The 26,017-nt window shown below is 43.1% G+C and overlaps 1 protein-coding gene across 12 annotated transcripts in view; it reads left to right on the forward strand.

The window, feature by feature from the left end:
• WNK2 (WNK lysine deficient protein kinase 2) overlaps nucleotides 1–26,017 on the forward strand; it is a 252,051-nt gene that overhangs the window by 192,253 nt on the left and 33,781 nt on the right. For 9 of the 12 annotated variants that reach the window (XM_073574203.1, XM_073574200.1, XM_073574202.1 and 6 more), the window contains 4 exons: nucleotides 5,617–6,551; nucleotides 15,866–16,428; nucleotides 22,978–23,183; nucleotides 23,501–23,719. In XM_073574203.1, the coding sequence (XP_073430304.1) occupies nucleotides 5,617–6,551; nucleotides 15,866–16,428; nucleotides 22,978–23,183; nucleotides 23,501–23,719 (1,923 nt within the window). The remainder of the gene's footprint in view (nucleotides 1–5,616; nucleotides 6,552–15,865; nucleotides 16,429–22,977; nucleotides 23,184–23,500; nucleotides 23,720–26,017) is intronic. The other 3 variants (XM_073574206.1, XM_073574208.1, XM_073574204.1) reach the window with 3 other exon arrangements.

Consider the following 26,017-nt stretch of genomic DNA (forward strand, 5'->3'; position numbering starts at 1 on the left):
CGCTGTCACCATGAACACGATCCATCTGAAAAGAGAAATGGTTAACGCCTAATTTAACGACTAAGACAGGTCCGAGATAGACCTTGCCTCCAACTGAAACTACACAAAACTGAGGGAGCCTGAGGCTGGCAGGTGAGGTATAGTCTGCAGGGGAGGAGCCAATTTTCATGTAGAATGTAATAATAGTGTCAGCCTCCAGGTGGCAGCAGACTATCCCATGGTTCTCCGTGTCCCACAATGAAGACGATTGAGAAACAGATTTTACAGTGAGTATCAAAAACCTTAAATTTTAATGAACAGCTAATCGGACATCGATTTTCAAAGGAAGTACACCTGCATCATCAGGGCTGAGAGGTTTGCTAAATAACTAATGCAGCTTCTGTTGTGAAATTTGGTGACAAATCCATTTTAACTGTGGGGTTAGCGGTATGAAATCAGCCTTGAAGACACTTGGTAACTACCCTTACCTATCCACAAAGTTCCATAACATTAAAAGCTCAATAGGTTTATCGTGACCTGCTATCATAATCTCGTCATGCTGCAGTTCACATTACGACCACTGGGTGGCCACATATAGCGTCAACGTCTCCCGACGGAGTATTGCAAAAAAAAAAAAAAATTTTTCTCATTTTTCAAAGCTGGTCATTTAGTGCCACTCATATCGAGATGCACTGAGCCAAGAGCTGATGGGTTCCATATTTCTACAATGTACAGCTACATTTATAGGGAGCACAGTCTTATTGTGTAATTATGTAACATTTCTTGTTTTGAGATAAAATTGCTAAACGAGGCAATCAATTTAAGTTATCGTTACTCCTAGATTATCAGCGTCGTTGCTGAATAGTCTGATTATTAGAGTGCTGTTAATACAAGAGAAGCCCTTTTATATTACATAGGGTCAATGTCTGACTACATCCAGCTAGCTGAAGAACATATAGTTCTGCAGTGTGGGCGGCATGTTAGCTCAATGGTGATTACTGCTGCTTTGTAGTCTCAATCCAGCTGGGTTTCCTCCCACACTCATGATACAGGAAAGATGTATATCTTTGTACCGTGTTAGCCAGTAGATAGAAAAATATTCAGAATTGAGAGTCCTCAGTGGTTGATATCTTTTAATGGCTAACTGAAAAGATGGTAACACATTGCAAGCTTTCGAGACTACTCAGGTCTCTTCATCAGGATACACCAATACAACATCTGAAGAATCACATATATATTCTTCAGATGTTGTATTAGTCAATGCCTGATGAAGAGACCTGAGTAGTCTCGAAAGCTTGCAATGTGTTACCATCTTTTCAGTTAGCCATTAAAAGGTATCAACCCCTGAGGACTCTCAATCCTGAATATTTTTCTCCCACACTCATAAAACCTATAGATAAGAAATGGGCTTTCTAAAATAAGTGACCCTAGAATGCTGACGTGTATATAATGGGGAGGTTAGACTATTTGCAAACTTTATCTCTTTTTTTTTTTTTTTTTCTGCACTGCCGGTTTCTCCCATTTGACTGCACTTCGGTCACACTGCACCTTTGGTCTTGGCTTTAACGTTCCCATAGACCACCATTTACTAGACCAAAGCTAAAAGTGTGTCCGTTTGGCCTCTTTTTGGGGGGGGATGATATGCCTCCAGAGACTGATTAAAGGGGGTTGCCCGATTCTTGTGTTGCGCGACACCTGGCAGCCTTAACGATCAGCTGTTCCCGATGCCGGCTGCGGAGCGGAAAAGCACAGATCTATTAACTATATAGTAAGCACAGCAGACGTGCAGTTGGCTGTGGCCACTAAAAATTTGATGGCGCAGTAAAGTTACGCTCCACAACTAAGCACATCCGGCCCCTGCGACATCGGGAGCACCTGTTCGTCGAGGATGCTGTGTGTTGCACCCCTGGCGCTGATGACCTATGCTTAGGATAGACAATCAATATTAAAGGACAACCCCTTTAATTAGGTTGTGATCTCCTATACAGTGGACCACCCTGATATGATAGACGGTGTATGATTTTAGCAGTAGGTCTCTATGCTGGAAGGATCCCACCTGACTTTGACCACCATCAGTTGTCAACCCCATGAGAGCTTGTGCACAACGGGGTAAGAAACTGCAGTGTTCACTTGGCCTAATAGTTGTTTTTTGTAACGGGGTAGGCAATGTTGTTCTGCTAGCAGGCCTGAAATCAAATCCACTACCTGCAAAAATAGCTAAAAAAAAAAACGGTACCAGTTGCCCCCTTGATACATCACTATTTTATTACATCCCGATCCGTTGCCTTCATTTGTCAGATAAGTAGTGCTTTTGGAAAGGTTTTGCAATCAATAAGTATGTTTTTGGCACCGATTACCTTTTAACAGCTGCTCAAATCAACTGATTGACTGTACAAGTAGCAAATGTAGAAGAAAAAAAAAGACTTTCAGAGCATAAGGTATGAAAAGGAGGAGGTCGTCTGAAAAATTAACATTTCCGAAATAGATATTGACTCAAAGTAGAAGATTAAAAAGCAACAATTTAGTCGTTAGGCCAATATCATTTTGATGTAGTACAGCTGGAAATCAATGTCTAATATATGTTCCGCATTCTGCTTTTAGATCCCTTTGATGCCCTAGAGCCCTACATACCATTTCAGTGAGGGTGGGATCTGTGCCCTTAATATGGGAGCAAAGTTCAACTTTTATTACACTCCTTTAAAACTGTCCTTTTAAAGGGTTTCTCCAGGTTTGGGATGAAAGTCTGCCATCACTCTATCCTCACAGCGTGCTGTCAGGATACTCCATTGTCGGTGGCGAGAACAGGCAAGACACATATCTGCAAGTATGCTATTTGCATACGAGCGGTCACATGCCGACTTGACATGTCGGCCTCACTCATATTGAGCGAGACTGTGCATGTCTAGTTGGAATGTGGCCATGAGTATGCTAATCGCACACTTGGTTAGCTGACTGCCAGCTTTCGGCACTGGAGAATCCTGACAGCGTGAGGTGGACACACTGAAGACAGAGTGATTGAAGAGTTTAATAACAAGAGAGGACAACCCCATAAAGCAAGAAAATCTTTAAGGGGTTGCCTCACTAATGTCGATGGTCACACTAATTAAATCCGTGTTCGCTAGGCATACATTTATGACATACCTAACAAGTCTTTCAGATGCGGACCCCACCTCTGGGACCTGTATCTAGAATGGGGGTCCAATCTTGTACTGCTGTAAATGAGGAAGGTGGGCATGGGGCTCTCTCCAGTCACTTCTATGGGGGTCACATAATTGTGTGACTGGAAGTAAATGGAAAGCTGCAAATGTGCAGCTACCTCTTGATTTACAGCGGTGTGGGATGGGGCTCAGGTATAAGGCAATTTTGGCATAGATGTGCCATGAAGGTCTGATATGGCAATACCCCTTAAAAGCAGACCTGTCACTAGTTCAAAAGTGGCCAAGTTTTCCTCCTTTTATTCTCGCTGCTCCCCAGAGTGTTGTGTTTTTTCTCTTAACTTTGCTATATGGTTCTAGATATATGCACTCTTTTTATTTGGTATGAATTTTTATGGTCTTTATCAATGGGGCGTGGCTCACAGGGTAATAACACAGAGCAGCCTAAAGACACGCCCCAGAGGATCCAGTGTCATGGCCCCTTGGAAAGTCCACAAAAATCAGCATGAAATAAAAAGGCTCATATCTCGGGAACCGTATGGTGGATTTAAAATAAAAAAAAAAATGAAATACTCAGGGGAGCAGTGGAAATGAAATAAGAGCAATAAGGGTCCACTTTAGATCTGGTGATTGGTCCTCTATAAAAGTAGCTGTGAGGATTACACAGCCAGGTAAAGGTTGGATACGTTTTGCTTGATAAAATATTCTTAAATGTAGGTTCCCCCAGCAATAATGGCAGATAACCAGTGGTTGGAGAGCATGACCCAAAAACGATCTAATGTCTATTGGCCACGTTCTGTTTAAACCATGGTGGTCTTTGTGAAACAAAAGGGTGATCCAGCTACGCGCTCTTATGTATTCTGCATCAGGTGGCGAGAGAGGCCAGTGCCTGTCCCTTATGGATTATGTATCAGGTAGCGAGAGAGGCCAGTGCCTGTCCCTTATGTATTCTGCATCAGGTGGCGAGAGAGGCCAGTGCCTGTCCCTTATGGATTATGTATCAGATAGCGAGAGAGGCCAGTGCCTGTCCCTTATGGATTATGTATCAGGTAGCGAGAGAGGCCAGTGCCTGTCCCTTATGTATTCTGCATCAGGTGGCGAGAGAGACCAGTGCCTGTCCCTTATGGATTATGTATCGGGTAGCGAGAGGGGTCCTGACGGTCACTTATGGATTATGTATCAGGTGGCGAGAGGGGCCGTGACAGTCACTTATGGATTATGTATTAGGTGGTGAGGGGGGCCGGTGACTGTCCCTTATGGATTCTGCATCAGGTGGCGAGAGAGGCCAGTGTCTGTCCCTTATGGATTATGTATCAGGTGGCGAGAGGGGCTGTGACGGTCCCTTATGGATTATGTATTAGGTGGTGAGGGGGGCTGGTGACTGTCCCTTATGGATTCTGCATCAGGTGGCGAGAGAGGCCAGTGTCTGTCCCTTATGGATTATGTATCAGGTGGCGAGAGGGGCTGTGACGGTCCCTTATGGATTATGTATTAGGTGGTGAGGGGGGCTGGTGACTGTCCCTTATGGATTCTGCATCAGGTGGCGATGGGGACCGGTGACAGTTACTGATATCTGCTGGCTCACGAGCACAAGTGTCCGGTATTGTGCACCTGTCGTGTTTGTCAGTTGTCTGTAGATGTGACATCACCAGCCCAGCACATTGCCTAATGACTGTATAATCAAAACGGTAGCCACTTTGTAATATACTTTGGCCCTGTTTCATTAACCCTGCATTGTCCGCGTCAATCTTATTAATGAGGTGTGCTGGAGTAAGACACCCGATTCATCTTGGAGCCTTACTAGATATTTTACTCCAGTTGCGATTGAAGTAAGAGTTTTGGCCTTAACTACCCCACATCTGGTCATGAATTAGGCAGGTTGGGTGTTGCCATGTCCCCCATCCCGCCCATGTTTTCATCCTCTGCCTACTTTGACAGAGCTGGCTAGGACTGATTGGAAAACACCAAAAAATTTGCAAAACTTTTACATAACTTCAAGTTTCGTGCAATTATTTTGGCTCTTCAAACTGTTTTACGCCAGGAACTTTTCAGATTTTATATACCCATCTTTTGTTTTTCCCTGAATTCATTTTATATAGCTGTCACCTGATGGAAACATCTAGATTGCTAAAACCTGAAGCGAGCTTGTCCTGTGTTTATCTGTCTGTTAAGGGCTCGTGTGAAAAAAAATTGTATGAGGAGTCTAATCAGTCATAGGTCCATTTTTTTTTCACTTGTGGAAAAATCAGATGTGTGAATGAGCCCTAACAATTAGGTAAACACAGAACTAGCTCTTTTCAGGTTTTAACCTGAAAATCTTAGTCCTGCTCACAACAGGATCTCAGTTGTGAGCAGGAATAGGATCGTACTTTTTCAGCCACTTTGTTTGGTTGATTAGTGGGAAACTAAAAGAATGGGCCCCACCGATCACACATTGATGTTTGATGAGGTTTTTCTGTAATCTTTAATAATTTTCTTATAGATGAGAAGAACTCTGAAGATAACCATCACGAGAGTACCACAAATGAGGAGAAGATGAATCCAGCTTTGGGTCAGTCCATTTTAACAGATTCATGTGACCAATCTTTGGGAATTCCTGCTTCCATGACTCAGTCCTCCTCAACAATCTCCTCCTCTGATCTTCAAACCCTTCCAGAATCCCTTTCCTTCCTTCAAGGAGACACTGTAGCTCTTGGTTCATCTGCTGTTTTACAACCCGTGATAGAAGCACAGCCTGACTCTGTAGGTTCCGATGGACCGTTGCTAAAAGAGGTGCCAGTAGCACCTGTGGTACCTCACCCAGGGCACAATTCATGCTTGTTACCGCTTGGTCAGAGTTGCAATTTGATGACCACAAATGAAACACTGCAATCAGAGCATGTAAAATGTGACAATAGTCAAGTTCCTCAGGAAAAAGTTCTTGATCTTAAACCAGAGCGGCAGGTGGTGTATGAATCAGATACTGGTTCTCCTGTTGTGGTCCAGGTAAAGTCAGATACTGGTTTGTCTGGTCAAGGAATGGCAAGAACTGATCAATTACATGTCATTCCTGAAGCGTTGCCACCTGTCTTACAGGCTCAGGCTCAAGGTTTAGCTTTGCCGGTGGTGAACTCCAATCTCCAGCAGTCGGGCATAGAGTCTGATGGAGAAGGTCCACCTAGAGTAGAGTTCGCTGACAACACAATGAAAACATTAGATGAAAAACTCCGTACTTTACTATACCAGGAGTATACTCCGGCTAACATGTCCGCTGGAACACCGGAGAACTGCGTCACTATGGAAAATGCTCCAGAAGTTATCAACTCACAGCCATTAACCCAGGACATGAATGGAGAAGCAACCAACTTGTGCAAGACTCGCTCTGCTTTACAGCTAGAAAATGGTGGTGGTGATGGTTGTGAATTACCAAATCTGAGGGTAAGTTTTATATGGAAATCTTGCTCTTTAATATTGTGTTTCTATCTTCTATGTGGCACATACATATGTAGCGTTTGTAGACTTACAAGTTCCTAATCTATGCAGAAGGGTTGTCCAGTATTACAAGGGGACAGTAGTTTTGCATTACAGAGAGGATGAGCTTTAAAACTGAAGACCATTAGCAAATATGACGCTGTTTTTGGAAAAGCAAAAAATCCAGAGCCTATCCAGCATGGATGTGCAGATTTCCTCCTCCAATGAATTCAGAGGGGAAGGAGAAATCTGCACTGAAGTGATGCAACTTTTGCTGCAAATGATGGTACCTAAGCATCTGCTGCAAAATCCAATCCCCTGGTCACACTCCTATTTACATGACTTGTTTGTGCTACGGAATAATTCGCACTTTTACGTATGACGAAAACGTTATTGTGAAGGTTGGGATGCAGAAGTCTGCAGTGGACCAGGCGATCATCGGCACATAAAAAGACTATACTGCTTTTTGGGGGGGATTTTTCCTGCAAAAGGGCAATCCAGGGCAGACTTGTACAATGTGATTTAGATGTATTCGACATGGAGAAAATCTTCCAAGTCTAAATGTGAACTTACACTTTAATGACCTGTGGATGGCCCATTATCTGGTAGACCTGTTCACTGATCACAATGAGATCTTTTGAAAACTCAAGAAGACCGAGCTTTTGGTTAAGACATAAATAAGCTTTGAGTGATTATATGATGGCAATGTCTTCAGATCTCCAGCCTTTATCAACCATGTATTTTAATATTTTATGGTAGCACATGACAAAAACATGAACACCCTCATTATACCTGGTTTTAACAACCTGTTATGATGTCATATTGGAATTAGGATCTTATTATGTTTGACCTTTGAAAACTACAATATCTACACAATCAGTTGTCATCTGTATTTTTTGTAAAACTAATCATGCCCATTAGGTTGTAATATTCCCCGAATGTTTTCCACCTGTGGCACCAGCTTCTATCCCAAACCATGCCTGATATTTCTTTCTCTGACATTGGCTAGTAATTAACTCCCTGGAGACTGCCATTTACACTGTATATGAAAATCATCGATCTTGGCTGTGCATTTTTCTGTGTAAACAGGACCCACAGAGAACTATGGTGGCCAATGTGCACTGAGCGATTTATTGTTTTCTTTTGTCTGCCAGGCATTTAAACAACTCGCGATCTTTAAAAGTGCCATCGGTTGATTTATGTAAATCGACCCTAATATTATTGTGCCTCCTATCCACACTCAGCTCTACCACCTGGTTAATTCATGTTTCCCCCTTATTCCTCTTCCCCTCTACTCTCTGCTGGTGCCCTTCACTGCTCACTAGGGTTGCGCGAATATGTTCGGAATTGGTCACTGAGTCTGAATTTGCCATATTCATGCCAGATTGGTACCCTAAATCAATAGCATAGGGAAAAGGAAAATAGTCAGCTCACCCGTCTTCTGAAGGTTTCGCTGAGCACGCACGGAGCTGCCTTGATCAGAGACATGATTCACAATGAGAACTGGAAGAGGAAAAATATCTCCAGCATGTAGTCCCAATAAAATTGATTCTTTTATTCAAGACATATTAAAATGTATGTATCAAAAATACAAATGGACAAAGGAAAGGAAGGATGGGGTCCCCATAACAACCAACGCGTTTCAACCTCTTGCGGTCTTAGTCATGGTATTATGGGGACCCCATCCTTTCCTTTGTCCATTTGTATTTTTGATAAATACATTTCAATATGTCTTGAATAAAAGAATCGATTTTATTGGACTACACGCTGGAGATATTTTTCCTTTTCCATTTCATATTGGTACCCTATTCATGCCGAATTTATGTTTGATGTTCGGCTCCGAATATGTTTGGTAATTTCTACTCCCATTGACTCCAGTGACATTCGGCGAATATTTTGTTCAAACTATAGGTAAAACAAGAGCGCAATAGGGTCTTATCTGAGTAACTTATGCAGAATATTAAGGAAATATACTCACCCTTTCCAGGAGAGAGTTAAGCATGTAGAATCAGTATGTCAGCCTGCTGCACGTCCAACAGTCCACACACAGTGACCGCCACGTAAAACTCTTAGGATTAAAATTCTTGGACTTAAGTTCGCTGCCAGACAAATTATCAGATCCAAATCGGGTAGATGAATTAACCTTTTAATTCCCAACGCGTTTCGAAGTTCACAATACTTCTTCCTTCCCTGAGGAAGAAGTATTGTGAACTTCGAAACGCGTTGGGAATTAAAAGGTTAATTCATCTACCCGATTTGGATCTGATAATTTGTCTGGCAGCAAACTTAAGTCCAAGAACTTTAATCCAAAGAATTCGGCGAATATTGCAATAACAAAATTTGCTGCCGATCGTAATCGATACCGAATTTTGAAAAATTCACCCAACTCTACTGTCCACCCTTTGCACAGTGAATTCAGTTTCATTTACTAAAAAATGACTTATGTCTGTTCATACCGTATATCCACAGCAAAATTTTCAGTTTGTCTGATTTTTCTCTTTAGGTATATTTTTGAGTAAAATGTAAATTGCTCTTTTATTCTATAAGGCTAGGTTCACATTGCATTATGGGCATCCGTTTAATGGATCCGTTAAGCGGATGCTCTAGCACACATGTCATTTTTTACATAATTTGTGACTATAGCGCATACGTTAGCGCTATAAACGCATGGTAGCAGTTTACCATGCGCTACCATGCGTTAGTCCATACAGGTCTATGCACAGTGAACACGTCCGTTCATTGTGTGCTAGACCCGACGCACCCTTGAACGCTGTAGACCGCGTTCGAGGGTGCGTCTTGAAGTAACGCATCATCGCTAATGCATGCCGATTTTGGCATGCGTTAAGATGCGCTACTGTTATTGTGGGCAATGGGTGCGTTAACGCGTTAGTGCCGCTATGTAACGGATGCCGTCATCGCATTGCCCACAATGCAGTGTTAACCCAGCCTAAACTACTGACAATGTCTTCGAATTTCCAAGCACTAAATTCTGTATTTATTTTCAGAAAATGAGAAATGGTCAAAATAACAAAAAAAATGCAGTGCTTGCAGACCTCAAATAATGCTAAGAAAACAAGATCATAATCATTTAGAAACAACAATACTAATGTTTTAACTCGGGAAGAGTTCAGAAATCAATATTTTGTGGAATAACCATGATTGTTAATCCCAGCTTTCATGCGTCTTGGCATGCTTTCCACCAGTCTTTCACACTGCTTTGGGGTGACCTTATGCCACTCCTGGTTCAAAAATGTAAGCAGTTCTTTATTTGATGGCTTCTGACTATCCATCTTCCTCTTGATTACATTCCAGAGGTTTTCAATGGGGTTCAGGTCTGGAGATTGGGCTGGCCATGACAGGGAATTGATGTGGTAGTCCTTCATCCACACATTGATTGACCTAGCTGTGTGGCATGGTGCGTTGTCCTGCTGGAAAAAAAACAGTCCTCAGAGTTGGGGAACATTGCCTGAGCAGAAGGAATCAACTGTTTTTCCAGGGAAAACCTAGTATGCGGCATGATTCATATGTCTTTCGCAAAGATTAACCTGCCCAACTTCAGCCTTGCTGAAGCATCCCCAGATCATCACCGATCCTCCACCAAATTTCACAGTGGGTGCAAGACACTGTGCCTTGTACGTCTCTCCAGGTCTCCGCCTAACCATTAGACGACCAGGTGTTGGTCAAAGCTGAAAATAAGTGGATCGCCCGCCAGGGCAGTGGGGTTACTCGGTACCGGGCCGGTGTCTTAGAGGGATGTGTCACGGTGGCGGTGACCCGGTCCGTGGCCCTGGGTGTCCATGCAAAAAGGGTGAAACGTGGCTGAATTAAGTTTATAGGTGGATGATACGTGACGCCACCTGTGGTGCTCGGCAATGAAGGGGTTAAGCCAACGCTGCAGGCAGATCCTCTAGGACAGATGGTAGAAGGCAGCAAGATGTAAGAGCTCCCCACAGGTAGAGCTGTAGTCCCAGGGCAGTAGTAATAGGTGTTGAGGAAGAGGGTGCAGTGTTAGGCACAGAGATGTAGCAGTGCTGAAGTGGTTGCAGGAAGAAGGCAATGACACAACAGGGTGCAGTTTCATTTACCTTTACTGTGCTTTGTAAGTGCAGTCCAAGATCCAGATTACAGATGGAACTGGAGCTGATCAGCCTGAAAGCAACTTAGGAATCTCTCTATGCAGATGGGTTGTGTAGTCTCCTTTCTAGTGCTTATCTGAGGCACTTGCAGTACCGAGGTACACTGAAGTTCCTCTTGCTTGCTCTCTTTTAGAACTCCCATCGTATGGCAGGCAGCTGTAGTCTCCTCTTTCTGGCTCACACAAGCTGCTGCTGTGCCTCCGAGTCTTAGTTGGGAACAGACCATTTACAGCTTCTCGTTCCTCTGGTTTCTGCTGCAGGACCATCAGCATCCATACAACCTCGGATACCGGACTCCGGACCATGCGCTACAGCTAGAAGTGAGCCTGAACTCTGCTCAATCATCCAGCTCTTTTCAGAACTGAACTAACTTCCCCTTCCTGGCCCCAGAGAGCAGCTCCTCCCCCAGTTTGGTTCAGAGCTCCCTCTGCTGGCCTGGAGTGGGAACTGTGCTGGGTGCTAGATTTACCTGACAGAGAGATCCTTCATTGCTTCCAAGCATGACATCACCCTCCCTAGGAGGAAGGTAATGCCACTGTGACGACCGTACTCCTAGGGGCGCCACATTAGACTCATCAGAGGAGATTACCTTACTCCAGTCCTCTATGGTCTAATCCGTATGGTCTTTGGCAAACTTCAGCCTGGCTCTCCTTTGCTTCTCATTGGTGAAAGGCTTCTTTTCTACCTTTACATGACTTGATCCCTGCCTGTAGTAGCCTGTTACGAACTGTTCTTGCCGTGCACTTCACCCCAGCTGCCATTTGCCATTCCTCTTGTAGGTCACTTGATGTCATCCTGCAATTGCTGAGTGACATTCGAATAAGATGACGGTCATCCTGGTCAGTGAAGAGTAGTTTTCACCCTCTGTAGCTTTGTTGTCCCTAATTCTGCTGCTTGACCTTGTTGTAATGGACTGCCATCTTAGAAATTTTAAAGATGGAGGCAACATGACGCTCACTGTATCCCTCTTTTAGTAAAGTAAAGCCAGAATTGAGCCCTTCTCCTCACTTAAGACTTTTCTTTTCAACTCCTTTGGCATGGTTAAAAGTTATTTTTTCATTCCTATTACTTTTGAGATATTACTAGCACTTGTTTTGCCATCCAGCTTGTCCTATTGCAAGAGGATTGTGAACACCACAGCAGAGTTTTTTATACTTTCCTTCGTTAAATAAGATTTGGTTCAGGCGATCACCTAATCAGAAGCACATTAAGTAGAATGAGGTGTACTCTGGTTGGAATTCAACTGACACTGGAATGGAATGGCTTCCAGCTTGCAGAGAAGCTGATTTTTATAAAACTATGCAGTGGTCTCTTAATTTTTGCCAGAGCTGTATCTCCGACCTAATCTCCCACTAGCTCCCCACATGAAATCTCTGGGCCTCCACTTTTCTCTCTTCTTGTCTCCTCCTTAAGCAAAAATCTCCAAGATTTCCCTAGTGTATCCCTAAAATTCTGAAACACTCTACCCCAACTGGCCGGACATTCCCTTACCTTTGAAACCTTCAAAAGCCACACGTTTGTAATGGAAAACAGTTTTCACGTTTGCTATATGTCCAGCACTCTGGACTCAAAGGCACCTGAAAATAAATAATTCCCCTTAGACCCAGGTCAGGCCACATTGCCTTATTCCGGTCATACACATTTGATCAATTACAGTTGCAATGCATTGTATGAGACATTTTTATTTTTTTGTTTCAGAACATTGGTCATGTCCAGTAGGCAAGAAAGAGAAACTCTCTTGCCGTTTGGATCTGATACTGGTTTTTAAAAGGGTTTGTTAATTTTTGGGGTCATGTAATCGCAACTGATATTTCTGTTGCCAAATGCCATTGTACGGGAAATCAAATTCCTCACTGCAATTCGGTTAAAGTGGTCGTCTTCGACCATAACACTAATGGCTTATCCTTAGGATAGGTCATTAATATCTGATCAGATGGGGTGTGACTCCCAGTACCCCTGCGGATCAGCTCTTCCTGGTGTTGGGGGATGACGCAGTAGCTCAGTTGTGGAGCCGAACAGCACAGCTCTGTTGATGGAATAGTGGCCAGGTCCTGTACATTTTCCCCTATTGATTTGAATAGGTAGCGGATGTGCAATAACGACCACTATACAGACACCAGTAAAAGCAGATTGGCTGGAGTGCCGGGAGTCTCACCACCATCAATCAGACATTGATGACCAATCATAAGGATACGCAATCAATGGTAAAGTCCTGGACAACCTCTTTAAAGGTTTGCTGTTTGATCGGAGCCTGACCACTATGACCTCCACCCCCCCTCAAACCCCAAATTATCCCCAAAAATACCCTTTCGCACTTCAGCTCCATTAGCCGTCTGTAGGACTGGCGATCTCTGACATTCCTATAGACAGTGGATGTAGTTGGAGGCACATTGAGAGTATAGGATAAATTGTAATGTTGGAGAATATATTATAATGCTTCAAACCATCCTTGCCATTTACCGCAGCCTGGATTATGTGATTTTTGTTTGCTCTATTTCAATACATACTGGTATAAACATACTGCATATTCTTCTCATGACATCTGTGGTGAAGCGATTCCCCCTACACTGCCCTGATGGATTACTGGTAATGGTAGCAATGGCAATAAAGAACTTCAAACTAAAAAATACTTATTTTAATGGCTTCGACATGTCCATATAGCCCTTAACAATGACCGCTTCCAGTTTTGTATACCAGAATATAAGCCTTTTTTTTCGTCATATCGGATATTAGAAATGAAATTGTATTCTGCAGGCCCACGCTGAAAGCAATGAGGTCAGGACATATTGTTTTCATTATCGTGCAGAATTCCTCGGAGATCCATTTTTGCAGAAAGCGCAGTGCTGAAGGACATAGTGCTGCAATAGATTACACCTTCTTGAATGGGTTTGTAGTTCAGCTCCTCATGACGACAGGATTAGAAAGCAATTTAGCTTCACCGCTTTGGATCCAGGCAGATAATATATCGGCTCATAATAATGTGAGGCGCATTTCTAATCAAACGGATGACAGACTTTCATTAAAAACGTGTCTTCTCCAAATGCATCCTAAGCAAACGACGTCCTACATCGGGATCACTTCAGTACTTGCATTTGGTATCATTTAGATTAACAAACTGGGTAATTTTAGGGGTTTTACTCGGAGAACGGTCATTCTTTGGAAATAAACCTCGGATTCACTTAGCTGCAATTAAACGTCCCTTGTGTGATTGCTAAGCGTTGCGGCGATGTCGGACATCTGTGTTGTGTCAGCACCGGGATCATGGTTCAGGAGGAAATTAGTAGATCAGAATAATATTTAGATATACTAGGATACAGTACATCTAGACGCTAAAGGAGCCACCCTAGGTGTTGATCACAGCTCTGCTCCTTCCTCCTTCTCTGCCCAGATCACTGAGGAATGATAGAAAAATTGCACCCACTGTGAAAAATCCCTCTTAGAAGTCACAGTGAGCACTAGTGTATTGCTACCTATGACAATCAAAAAGAAGGAATCCAGCTCACCAATGCAGCAAGGACTCCTCCAGAGCCCGGCACATAACCACTGCCATGGACATCAAGCATATCAGGGTGTAAAGTAGGATCCAGCTTGAACGGAGTAAAATTCCAAACTTTAATCAATTGCATTTAAGAGTTGATGACATCAGAGAAATGTACCAAAGATCAACATATAACACCTATACATTTCTGGTTCAATATAGCATCTTTAGTCATGGCTCACTTATGCATTTCTGGTGCATATAGCACCTTTAGTCACGGTTCATTTACAGATTTTTAGTGTGTATAGCACTCTTAATCATTGTTCACCATGGCTAAGGGTGTGCTATATGCACCAGCAATGCGTAGGTGTTTGTATGCTGATCTTTGGTACATTTTTCTGATGTCCTTATGATTATTTTAAACAATCTTGATTTAAGGTTTGGAATTTTATTCTATTCAAGATGGATTCAACTTTACACCTTCATACGTTTTATTACTTCCTGTGGTCCATGGGGCTGCTGTAAAGCACCTCTCTAAATGTGGTTAATAGCGGCTCAGGAAAAACGGCCACTTTCATAATCTCGTGCAGAAAATAAATGAAAAAAAAAAAGTATAATTATTTTAATTACGGTAGTTAAAAATTCCGATTATATATTTACCCCCTGTCTTTGTCAGCATAGGATGAGTGTTAAAGCGAAGACTTGGGCAACCAATTTTTGGGATGAAGAGTTTGCACTCTTAAGAAAACTGCCCGTATCCACTCATGTCACTGTTATTGCCTCAATCTAGATAACCCAACTTTACCGCTCTTCCATGGGTGCTCTAAGAGAGCTCTGCAAAGGAATACGTGGATTTCGTCCGCGCTGCCCAAATGATGAAATTCCAGAAGGTTAATAAGGTTTGACAGTGGTTTATTCTACGCGTTTCAAGGTTGGTGGTATTTCCTGAAGAAGAGGTTGCAAAAAACCTTGAAACGCGTAGAATAAACCACTGTCAAACCTTATTAACCTTCTGGAATTTCATCATTTGGGCAGCGCAGACGAAATCCACGTATTCCTTTGCAGAGCTCTCTTTCAGATTGTCGGTGACCGACTTGTGGATCTGCAGCAGCCCTTATCTATACATGCTTTGAATACCTACTACCAGGTGAGCAGTTTTTTGTCAAACCGCTTACTTTATTTGTGGGATAAGACCCTATAATGCGCTTGTCTCCCTCTTTTCTCACAATACTAATGGGTGCTCTAAGAGCATAAAGGCCCTTTCTGTATTGAGCATCTACTGATGGCACATGGTGTCCTGTGCAGGATCTTGTTTAGAGGTTTGGCAACTTTTCCACTTATTTTGAGTTTCCCTACAGTAAAGAATAGGATGGTATCTATTAAAGTCAGTTCTATGTATTTGTCCTTTTTTTATTGGATTCCATAATCCTCCACAGCAAAGAGCTGCGCTTACACGTGAAAATATTGAGGTGCCGTTGAAGACTGAGCATGGCGCCTCGTCTGTAGAACAGGGCACTAAACTGAACAAATGATGGGTGTAAGGAAAGCTGCCTGCATGTACAACTAATGTTTCAACCTCAGTTTTTGTTGCATTCTATGTCAACTTTCATTATTTCTGAAATACTTTCAACAAATCACTTTGGTCTCTTCTTTGTTTCGTTTGATAGGGTCAAGCACGAAGACGTGACTCCGGAGATCAAAAATCAAAAGATGAAAGTGCCATAGATAAATCTCCCAAAAGGAGATCACACCATGCTGACAAGTCTAAAACTATTGGAAGGTTTTTTGTGATGAGTACAGAAGATGATGTGACCATGACTTCTCCAAGTTACATGAGATTTTCTGCGCCACCAGATGTTTATCTGGATCAGGTTCCATCACAACCAGTCAGGACCTCAGTACCACGTGCTCACACCTCCTCACCTATAAACTCTCTGTTCTGTGGACATGTGTCTAGTGATTCAGGGGATGAAATCCTTCCACCAAAACCCAAAGATACCCCCTCAACCCCAAGCAAGGGGGTCACTAATGACTTCATGAAGAAAGCTGCTGCTTTTTTGCATCGAAAGGCCAGTATGCAAAGTCCAGATCCTCCCAATGGTCAGGCCATGAAAATCCCCTCAATAAATGTAACGTCTTTTCATTCGCAGTCTTCCTATATGAGCAGCGATAATGATTCTGAATTTGAAGATGCCGACATGAAGAAGGAACTACAAAGCCTCAGAGAAAAGTAGGTATCACAATTGCTAGATGAAATGCGGTTTACCTTCAAGTCAGTTGATCTAGAATTCCTTTGCATCATTTTTGGTTTTCTCCTTAGAGACAATCTTAGAGATTTGTAGGGATTGCTCGTTTGAATGCATTCTTTTAGGAACTAGTTTCTAGATGCATAGAAGTCTACCTGACTTCTTTCTTGGGCACTCTGCGGGATTGGCAACCGGGAGCCTGACTTTTTTGCCTGATTGCTTGACGTAAACCTGCGGTCATACAGATTAGATGGCTATACATGCTTCGGACTCCCTCACAAACCTCCATACTTGGGTCGGACAAGTGTACATGGTTAATGTCAATAAGATATCTGGCAACAAAGGACTGTTGGACATGTGGAAATCCAACATGCCTGATCCTTTCATATTGGTGGTCAAATAGGAGATCACCATGCTCATTAAGTTGTGGCTGGATGTATCGGCTGTTCATTGCCAACTTTGGATAGTAAAGAATAGCGCAGTGTAATTCTGGTTTTGCCCAACTGACTTTCATGGTCCGTGTACAGACTGTGATATCCAGACCGGCCATGTATCTCCTGCCTCAAATTCAACAGTCTCATAAAAGCCTATGGGGCTTTTGAGCTTGAGTCAGGAGACACATGACCAGTCCATTCATCACAGTCCCAAAGTGGACTTTTGGAAACTGGACACACGAAACCAGCCTAAGGCTTTATTCAGACATGAGTGATTTTTCTTCTACGCAGAAATATGGGCCAATTTTAATTAGCATGTTGAATCAGATTTTCATCAGTATTTGATCAATGAATCAGTTTTTACCCTTGAAATTTCACCAGTTTTTCTCATATGCAAAAAATTTAAAAATTGTAGTTTCTCAAGCTTTTTACATCTCCTCTGTCGGAGTAAAGTTCAATTTATTTATTTTTTTTTACAGACCCATAGACTAGTGGTGTTTAATCTATGACTCTGATAAAAATCAAACAGATCTCTGTGATTTGATGAGGATCACTTGGTCCTCAACTATATGGCACATAAATGGGGTCATAGACTATAAAAGATACTTGTACTAGCCACGAAAAATGGACGAATGAATGAGCCCTAAGTCTGACCATACCCTAAGTATTCTTTGCTTTATGTGCATTGTTTTATTACTTTTTGGTCTTGGTTAAGTCTTCCAATTCTCCATTTTCCCATCCTTGTTCCTAGCGGTTGCGCCAAATTCTTTTTATCAGTGTTCATTAGACCCCCCCCTTGTTATAAACTTAAGCGTTCCATGGTACCCAAAAGTAGATGGACTCCTCTCTTGTAAATGCTTTTATATAGTCTGACTATGCAATAGTTTTATTTTATTTTTGTTTAGAACATAGACACTTCGCAAAAGTTTCGAAGTCCTTGACAATGTTGGATAATGGGATATGACTCAGAGCGTCTCTTCCGCCTGCGTTTGTCATTATGAAGCAATTTTCAGAATTCTCCTTAAATGACAGTGAATGAGACTTTTTTTTTAGTTTTCTTTTTAGTGGTATTTTTGCTTTGAAGATTTAAAGGATTTGAGTTTCCTTTATTTTCAAATCTCCCTTTACAAAATGTATATGTCCTTGTTTGTCAGTAAATTAATCTAAAATAACCAGGATTGCGTTAACTTTATTAGTACATTTCATTTTGTGTTTTTTTTATTTGGTATTTGGAAAGAACAAGTTTTGATAAGGATTCCCTAACGATATCAGTCGCCCGTGGAGAAACTAGAAAATACATTTAAAAATGAATCGTCAGCGCCACCAGTGGTGAAATGATGCATTACATGGCGTCCATTAATATTATAGGTTGTGTAGATAATGTTCACATCCATTCCAAGACTTGCTTTCCACAATCTTGTTCTTGGGGATGGTCGTAGATAAAAAGGGGGGGGAATATTTTGCAAATTTTGGTAAAACTCCTTTACTGTGTGAATTAAGACAGTGGTGTTTTCTATGACTCACAAAATGAAACCTTTCTAGGATTTCCTTATTGATTGCTGTTTTCTTGTAGGGTGCTATGGGGGATATCATAATGTGCCTCATTGCATTTGATTGCATCACAAACTCTATTGATCTGGGTCATAAATGTCTTACAAAATATTCCCCCAGTTCTTCTCAATTTAGCTTAATGAATTGAGAGCCATTTAGCAAGTCATAATCTTGGCCCCCTGACTTTATTTATGACTTTCACATTGCATTTACATCAATGACGAACACGGCCGACTTCATCCTTTACCAGCTTCCTATCCTGGAACTAATAATATGAGATGAACACATGATGTATTGTGTGCTCGCATTATGATTATGTCATCCTTTGGTAATTTGTTCAGTTTTTCTGCTGCTGTAAATGGGTTGTGTTTACACCATCATGGAGTTCATTTTTGTGTAATCAATATTGTGCGATTCGTTTTTGGTGCTTTTTTTTGTACAGAATTTTCCAGTACCAATGCATACATGTGGTCACATGCTAACTAGATGTGCGTGGCTTCGCCCAGTGCTAGCGAATTGAGCAAGGTCGGACACAGACAGTCTGAGTGTGGCCGGAAGTATGCAATTTGCATACTTGCTGTCACATTCTGACTAGACATGTTCGGCCTCGCTCAATGCAAGTGAATTGACTGAAACCAGACATGTCTGATCGGAATGTGGTCAGAAGTATGCAAATTGCATACTTGCGGCACATCCCGACTAGAGGTGTCCGACCTCGCTCAATGCAAGTTAATTATATGAGACCATACACGTCTAGTTGGATTGTGGCTGGAAGTGTGCAAATTGCATACTTGCGGTCGCATTCCAACTAGATTTGTCTGGCCTTGCTCAATGCAAGTGAATTGAGCGAGGCCACCCATGTCTAGTCAGAATGTGGCCATAAATATGAAATTTCTATACTTGAGGTCAATTCTGACTAGAATTGTCTGGCCTTACTCAATGCAAGTGAATTGAATGAGACAAGACACGTCTAGTCGGAATGTGGCATGAAGTATGCAAATTGCATACTTGCTGTCACATGATCGCCCGCTCTCGGGGCTGACATCGGAGAATCCGCAGAGCCAGCCGTGCACCCGCTTTGAAGACTTCAGTCTCTGCAGTGACGGTGGACTTGTACACCAAGACCAAACCACCCCTTTAACTGTTGGGCAAAAAAATGTACACAGCTACATTCAGTTCAGCTGTCTCACTGAGAAGCATGTGTGGCACCCCTGAGGGTCCAGTCACCACAGAGGTACTGCACCTCACCTAGAGGTGTGGTATCCCACAACCAGGTAAGGTGGGTGCATCCAACCAGACTCCAACACCCACACACACCAATAGTGTAGCAGAGCACCCTTTATGGCTCCCTGCTTGGAACACGAAGAGTGCTGGGAGGTGGGCGCAGCGTAGTTTAGGAGGGAGAATCTAGGCTGAAGTAGGTTGAGTCCCCTCAGAGGGAGGGAAGGTGAAGGACGTGTCTGGAGCAGCTCCTGACTTGGATGAGGAGTTGCCAGACGTTTGGACTAAAACAGCCGATTCTTCATAGGGAAGATTGGTTCTTCCAGAGACACGGTTGGAAAGTTATCCCGTGGGTCTCGTTCCACGCTGACCGCCGTCAGGTGGAGGAAGGTACCGGACTGGTCGCAAAGGGAACGGCCCCTAGCCTAGATCGCATTCCTTTGGGTGCCACTAGCAAGCCGACAGCTTTGGTTACTTTATGGACCATCGCCCCTTCCACAGTTAGTCCGACTGGAAAGGCAGCTATATAGAATCACAGAAACGGTGAGGTGTTGTCTGAACAGGATTCGCAGCTGCTGGCCCAGAACGATAATTTTGAAGCGCTGGAGTGGAAGAAGGAGTTTAAGCCTGCGTATTGTTTGGAGACGGCCAGGAAAGGAACACACTGACAGGGAAGGCTAGAAAGGTGCCCTTCATCTTATCTGGAAGTTGGCTGGACCCCTCACCTGTAGAACGCAGAACTGAAGCGGGCACCTGTACTGCAGACAGACTGTGAGTAAAGCCCATTGAACTACATGCCATTGTGTCCTCCACTTTCTTCCTGCGCCTCTTACCCGGCTCTGCTACATCCTCCGCTCCACACTATCTCACCATCTACTCCCCAGGGATCATCTGCAGTGCCGGCTATACTACAGTCGAACATTCCAACTGGCATCACGAATCACTACATAAACTTTATCCTCATCCAATTCTACCCCTTTTACATGACCGCCTGGGGCCACGGACCGGGTCACTGCCACTGTGACATTTATCATTGAAGTTAATGGGCCCGGCTCAGAGTTTCCCACGGCCTCTGGGGCGCGTCACATGTACACCAGAAATCTGGCATAAAAATAAAAGTTTTGTTCAAATCACTTTCCACAAAATTTTTTACTTTTTCTTTTGTGTTGGACTTGATACTTTTCTTAAAGAGGTATTATCACTTGCTTAAAAATTTGATTTAAATGACCTCTGATTCTACCGCTATTTTCCCCATTTTTGCCCTGTGTCAGTCCGTTGCAGAGATATTTACATTTGTTGGTTTTGGAGCGCAGTATGTGAAATCTCTGCTTATAGTTCAACTAAGTATTTTTTCAGAGCTTTGTTTGGGGCATGATACTTTCTCCCCTCCCTCCAAGATGCTGTCTGTTGTGAGTTCATTTTCACCGTCGATGTCTGATGAACTCCCTCTTCTGGTGAAGGAAGGTAGTGAGGCTGATTACCAGACACCTGATCTGGTAGATGATGACTGGGTAACAGGAAATTCTGACTGGATATAAGGCAGCCGACTCCCTTCTGAGTCGTTGGTGATTTCTCTGCTGGATTTTTGGAGACCAGTCTGATTCCTGCTTCCCAAAGATAAGTGGGATGATTTAGCGAATCCTGCTTTGAGCAGGGGGTTGGACCAGATGGCCCAGGAGGTCCCTTCCAACTCTACCATTCTATGATTCTATGATTCTAAGTTTTTGCTCTGCTATTGAACTTATTAGTTTTGTTTTGTTTACCTTGTTTTTTGGAGTTCAGCCATCCCCGGTCGGGGGTGTGCGGAGTTCCATTTTTGTCTCTGATCAGTTTGTCTCTTTGCTCTGTCTTCAGAATTTACCTGAGTGCTGATATAGTCTTTTTGAAGTCCTAGCGACTTCAGGGCCTGTTTTTCCTATCAGACGGTTAGGACATTTTTTGGTAGGGTTTTTTACGGATTGCAGACAGCAGCTTTTCTTTCCTGTCCTTTTTAGTTAGCTTGGGCCCCATCGTTTGCTCAACCTATCTTTCTATCTGTGTTAGTGTTTTCATCTTGCTTCACCGTCATTATATGTTGGGGGCTGCCTATTGCTTTGGGGTCTGCTCTGGGGCAGTTTAGATTTCCCCTTTCTTTCTTTAGGCCTATTTAGTTCTCTGGCTGTGTTCGAGGGGTCTAGGGCATCGTAGGTACCCCCCACGGCTACTGTTAGTTGTTGTGGATAGGATCAGGGGTCTGTAATCCGATAGCTACCAACCTCTCCGGTTTTCTGGACTTGGCTTGTATTTTTGTTTTTTCCTCCTTCGGTGGCTCATTCATAACAGCTGTCAATCACATCTGATCTAGGAGTCTCTGTTTCAGATGCTGCTGACTGGTGATTGGCAGCATCTGTGACATAGGGTGAAAGCGGGCACCTCCAGAATAGACTTTGAAGAAATGCCCAGTTGTTCCACAAGCAGAGATTTCACATACTGCGCTCCAAAAGAAACAAGTATGAATATCTCAGCACTGGGGCGATGTAGCACAAAAAGTAGAGAGTGTTAAGCAGGATTCCAAATATTCTGAAATGGTATAAAAGAACTGGTGCAACTGCATCAGTTGGACTTAATCAGTATAGGTTTAAAGAGTCTCAGTGACTTGGCAAAATATGGAATTTTTCTACCTGGTGAAAATGGCTCTGTTCTCCTAAATCCATTGTTGTATTTCTTTTATTCCTGTGCCTCTCTTTTCCTGAGATATGACCCCATCCACGCTGTACTTAAATCTAGTCTTTTTAACAACTGGGAGTGGTAATGGAGGAGACTCCTCCTACAGAGATGTGATGACCACTCCCGCTTGTCCAAAGCAAGGCTAGATTTTTATGTTGGGAAGAATGGCAGCATCTGTGATGTAGGGTGAAAGCGCGCGCCTCCAGAATAGACTCTGAAGAAATGCCCAGTTGTACCACAAGCAGAGATTTCACATACTGTAATCCAAAAGCATATCTTGTGAACGGATAGGCGCAGAAACAAAAGAACGACGCCGGATTCAGGAGAACAGCGGCAATCACAGCAGTGAGATAGAAATAAGTATTTATGTCACTGACAGCAAGCAGAGATCTTTAAAATGGTATTTCAAACGCAGTATTTCACAATTGGGACATTGCAGTAATTTTCTGAATTAAATCCTTATCACAAATACAATTGTAAATCTTCAAACCATATGTCTTCTCTGTACGATCTCCCTTACAATTACCAACCTGCTATTCTACAGAGATGTGTTACTTTGATTATCATGTTTTATAGTTTTTTCTTTTTTTTTTCTGTTTTTTTTTTTTTTTTTCCCATAAGGCACATGAAAGAAATCTCTGAATTGCAAGTGCAGCAGAAGAAAGAGATAGAAGCCCTTTATGTACGGCTGGGGAAACCTCTCCCCCCTAATGTGGGATTCCTTCATGCAGCGCCACCAAGTGGCCGCCGACGGAGAATCAGCAAAAACAAAGTAAAAAGTGGGAAGCTGCTTAATCCTTTGGTCCAGCAACTAAAAAATGGTACAAGTATGTTACGCTGTTTTCTTTTATACATAGCGCCTACCTGCATGCGGTTGTTTAAACGCTTTTTAGGCTGTATCCACACCACCATTGCCAACCAACAACAAATTTACTGACAATTGACAAATAAAATTTTTAACCTTTTTTTTAAGTTGAAAAAAAAAAATCAAACTAGAGAACTTAATTTTATACTTTTATTAGATTCTAGTTTTTTTTAATGTATTTTTCATTGATGAAGGTGCTTTGTCAGTAAATTTTTGTAAATGCTAGTCTACAAGGTTGGCAACCTTGGTGTTTTCTTTCTGTTTTTATTTCTGTTGCAGGTGATATAACTACAGATTGTAATGGATTTCCTTCCAAGGATCCATTGAAGCCTCACCTGGACCCAAAGACCCACCTTGCAGGTTCCTCCCTGACGGCATCTCCGGGTCGGGCCGTTCAGACACAGCAGCCTTGTTCAGTGAAAGTTACGGTGTCCTCAGATAATATCTGTTCTGGGGTTGTCCGAGATGGTGTTGATATGCATGGCAGCGGCGGACAAGGTGATCTATCATTTAGGGATGTTACCTCTTTGCGCTAGTTTCATTGCCGCTGCAGAGTAAGGCAACACGGGACAGAGTTGCTTTGAGACTGCACATGGCTTTGCTACTGTACTGCAGGGTTTTATATCTTGGCTCAAGACAGACACTGTGAAAATGATCATCCATCTTCATCCTCTGTGTGTGAAATTTTATTTAGGTGCATTTGTGTGGCCTTACCGGTGACCTAGACGCCACTTCTGCTTAGGAAGACACTAAATTCTACATTAATGCCCTGTATGTGTGGGGGGGTGACCACAAGATGCTTTTTGCTTTGCTAGTACTAGATGAATACTAGATATATATTTGGTAATGGTAGGGATGAGAAGATGGTAGAAGCTTATTTCTTCTTTTTTTTTTCTTTTCAGACCCCCACCCATAAATTGTCATGGTCATATCTGCTTTATGAACTTATCCTTTTAAAAATGCAAATACTTTCATATTTTATGTAACAAGGATTTTTGGAATACTGGCCTATACTATTGGGATATGGGGAGAGATAGCGGGGGGGTAAAATAACGCATGGCGCTTCACCCACACTTATCGCAGATCTCAGGGAGCTCATGCTAGGACCGTTGACCACGTTGCTACTGGGTGTAATAGATTACCTTAAAGGGTGCTATGTTATATTCTTTAAAATCTTGATTCTTTCTGTATTTTTCAGTCAAGAATACTGTTCTATTCGTGGTAAAAATGTACTTATTTTTTCGGACTTCAGGATGCAGCTCTGCCGGAGCCGACCAGTAGCAGCTGTGTCGGAGGCACGCCCAATAGCAGCTGTGTCGGAGGCGCACCCGCTGGCAGCTGTGTCGGAGGCGCACCCGCTGGCAGCTGTGTCGGAGGCGCACCCGCTGGTGTGTGACATATATCAGCGACCGCCCCCCCCCCCCCCCGCCGGTTATCGCTGATCGTGCTCGAAAGCCCTGGACATTTTATTGATCGTTGGTCTCCCGCTGGCCAGCATGCATCGCTGCGTGTGGCAGGCGGAAGACAAGCGATCAGCGAACTGGAGCTGGTAACCAAGGTAAACCGTGGGTAACTAAGAGCGCGCGTCACTTAGTTACCCGCTGTGTACCTTAGATACCAGCTTGCTGGGGTTGGGAGCTGGTATCCAAGGTAAACAGCGGGTTTTTAAGCGCTGTGCGGCGCTTAGAAACCCGGTGTTTACCTTGGATACCAGCTCCCTGCACCAGCACGCTGGTATCTAAGGTACACTGCGGGTAACTAAGCGACGCAAGCGCTTTACCCGCGTCGTCGCTGGTCCTGATCGCTGCTGAGATCTGCCTGTTTGGCAGCTCACCAGCGATTATGTAGCGACACACCAGCAATCCTGACAAGGTCATAGCGTTGTCGGGATCGCTGGTGCGTCGCTATGTGTGACGGGGGCCTAAGTCAAGTAGAAGGTCCTAATCTATGATTGACTGCTGACTCTGTATGCATACTTGCATAGGGAAAAATGTCAAGTACTGATTAGGACCACCCACTGGACCTCTGAGTGGATTTCAATAAACAAAGTTATACTGTACATTTGCCTACCAAGATATACATTATATGATCAAAAGTATTGTGTCCCCTCAAGAATACACCTTCTGATCTCCCATTCTAAAACCATAGACATTTAATATGGCGTTAGTCCCCACTTTGCAGCTATAACAGCTTCTACTCTTCTGGGAAGGATTTCTACAAAATTTTGGAGGTTTCCTGTGGGAATTTTTGCCCATTTTCTCTAAAAGACAATTTGTGAAGTCAGATACTGATGTTGGAGTAGAGGCCGGGCTCATAGTCTCCGTTATAGATCAGCTCAAAGATTTTGGATGGAGCTGAGGTCCATCATGTTTTTCCACACACAACTTCACCATTCATGTCTTTATGCTCCTTGCGCATTGGGCACAGTCATTATAAACATAAAAGGCCCTTTCGCAAACTGTTCCTACAAAACTGAAGGCTACAATTATCCAAAATGTCTTGGTATGGTGAAGTATTAAAATTTCCCTCGCTGAAACAAAGGGTTCTGGCCAGCCCTGAAGCCCCACAGCATTATCCTTTCTTCACCAAACTTTACAGCTGGCACAATGCAGTTAGGCAGGTAACGTTCTCTTACCATTCCTCAAAAGCAGACTCGTCCATCAGATGCCAGATAGAGAAGTGTGATCCATCACTGACCGAACATGTTTCCTCCAGAATTCAGTGTTGGTGGCTTTACACCACTGCATCTGTGCTTGGTGATGTAAGGCTGCTTGCAGCAGCTCTGCAACGAAGCTC

Source organism: Dendrobates tinctorius, unplaced genomic scaffold (assembly GCF_039654945.1).
Source record: "Dendrobates tinctorius isolate UK_male_01 unplaced genomic scaffold, ASM3965494v1 ptg000038l, whole genome shotgun sequence".
Taxonomy (NCBI): domain Eukaryota; kingdom Metazoa; phylum Chordata; class Amphibia; order Anura; family Dendrobatidae; genus Dendrobates; species Dendrobates tinctorius.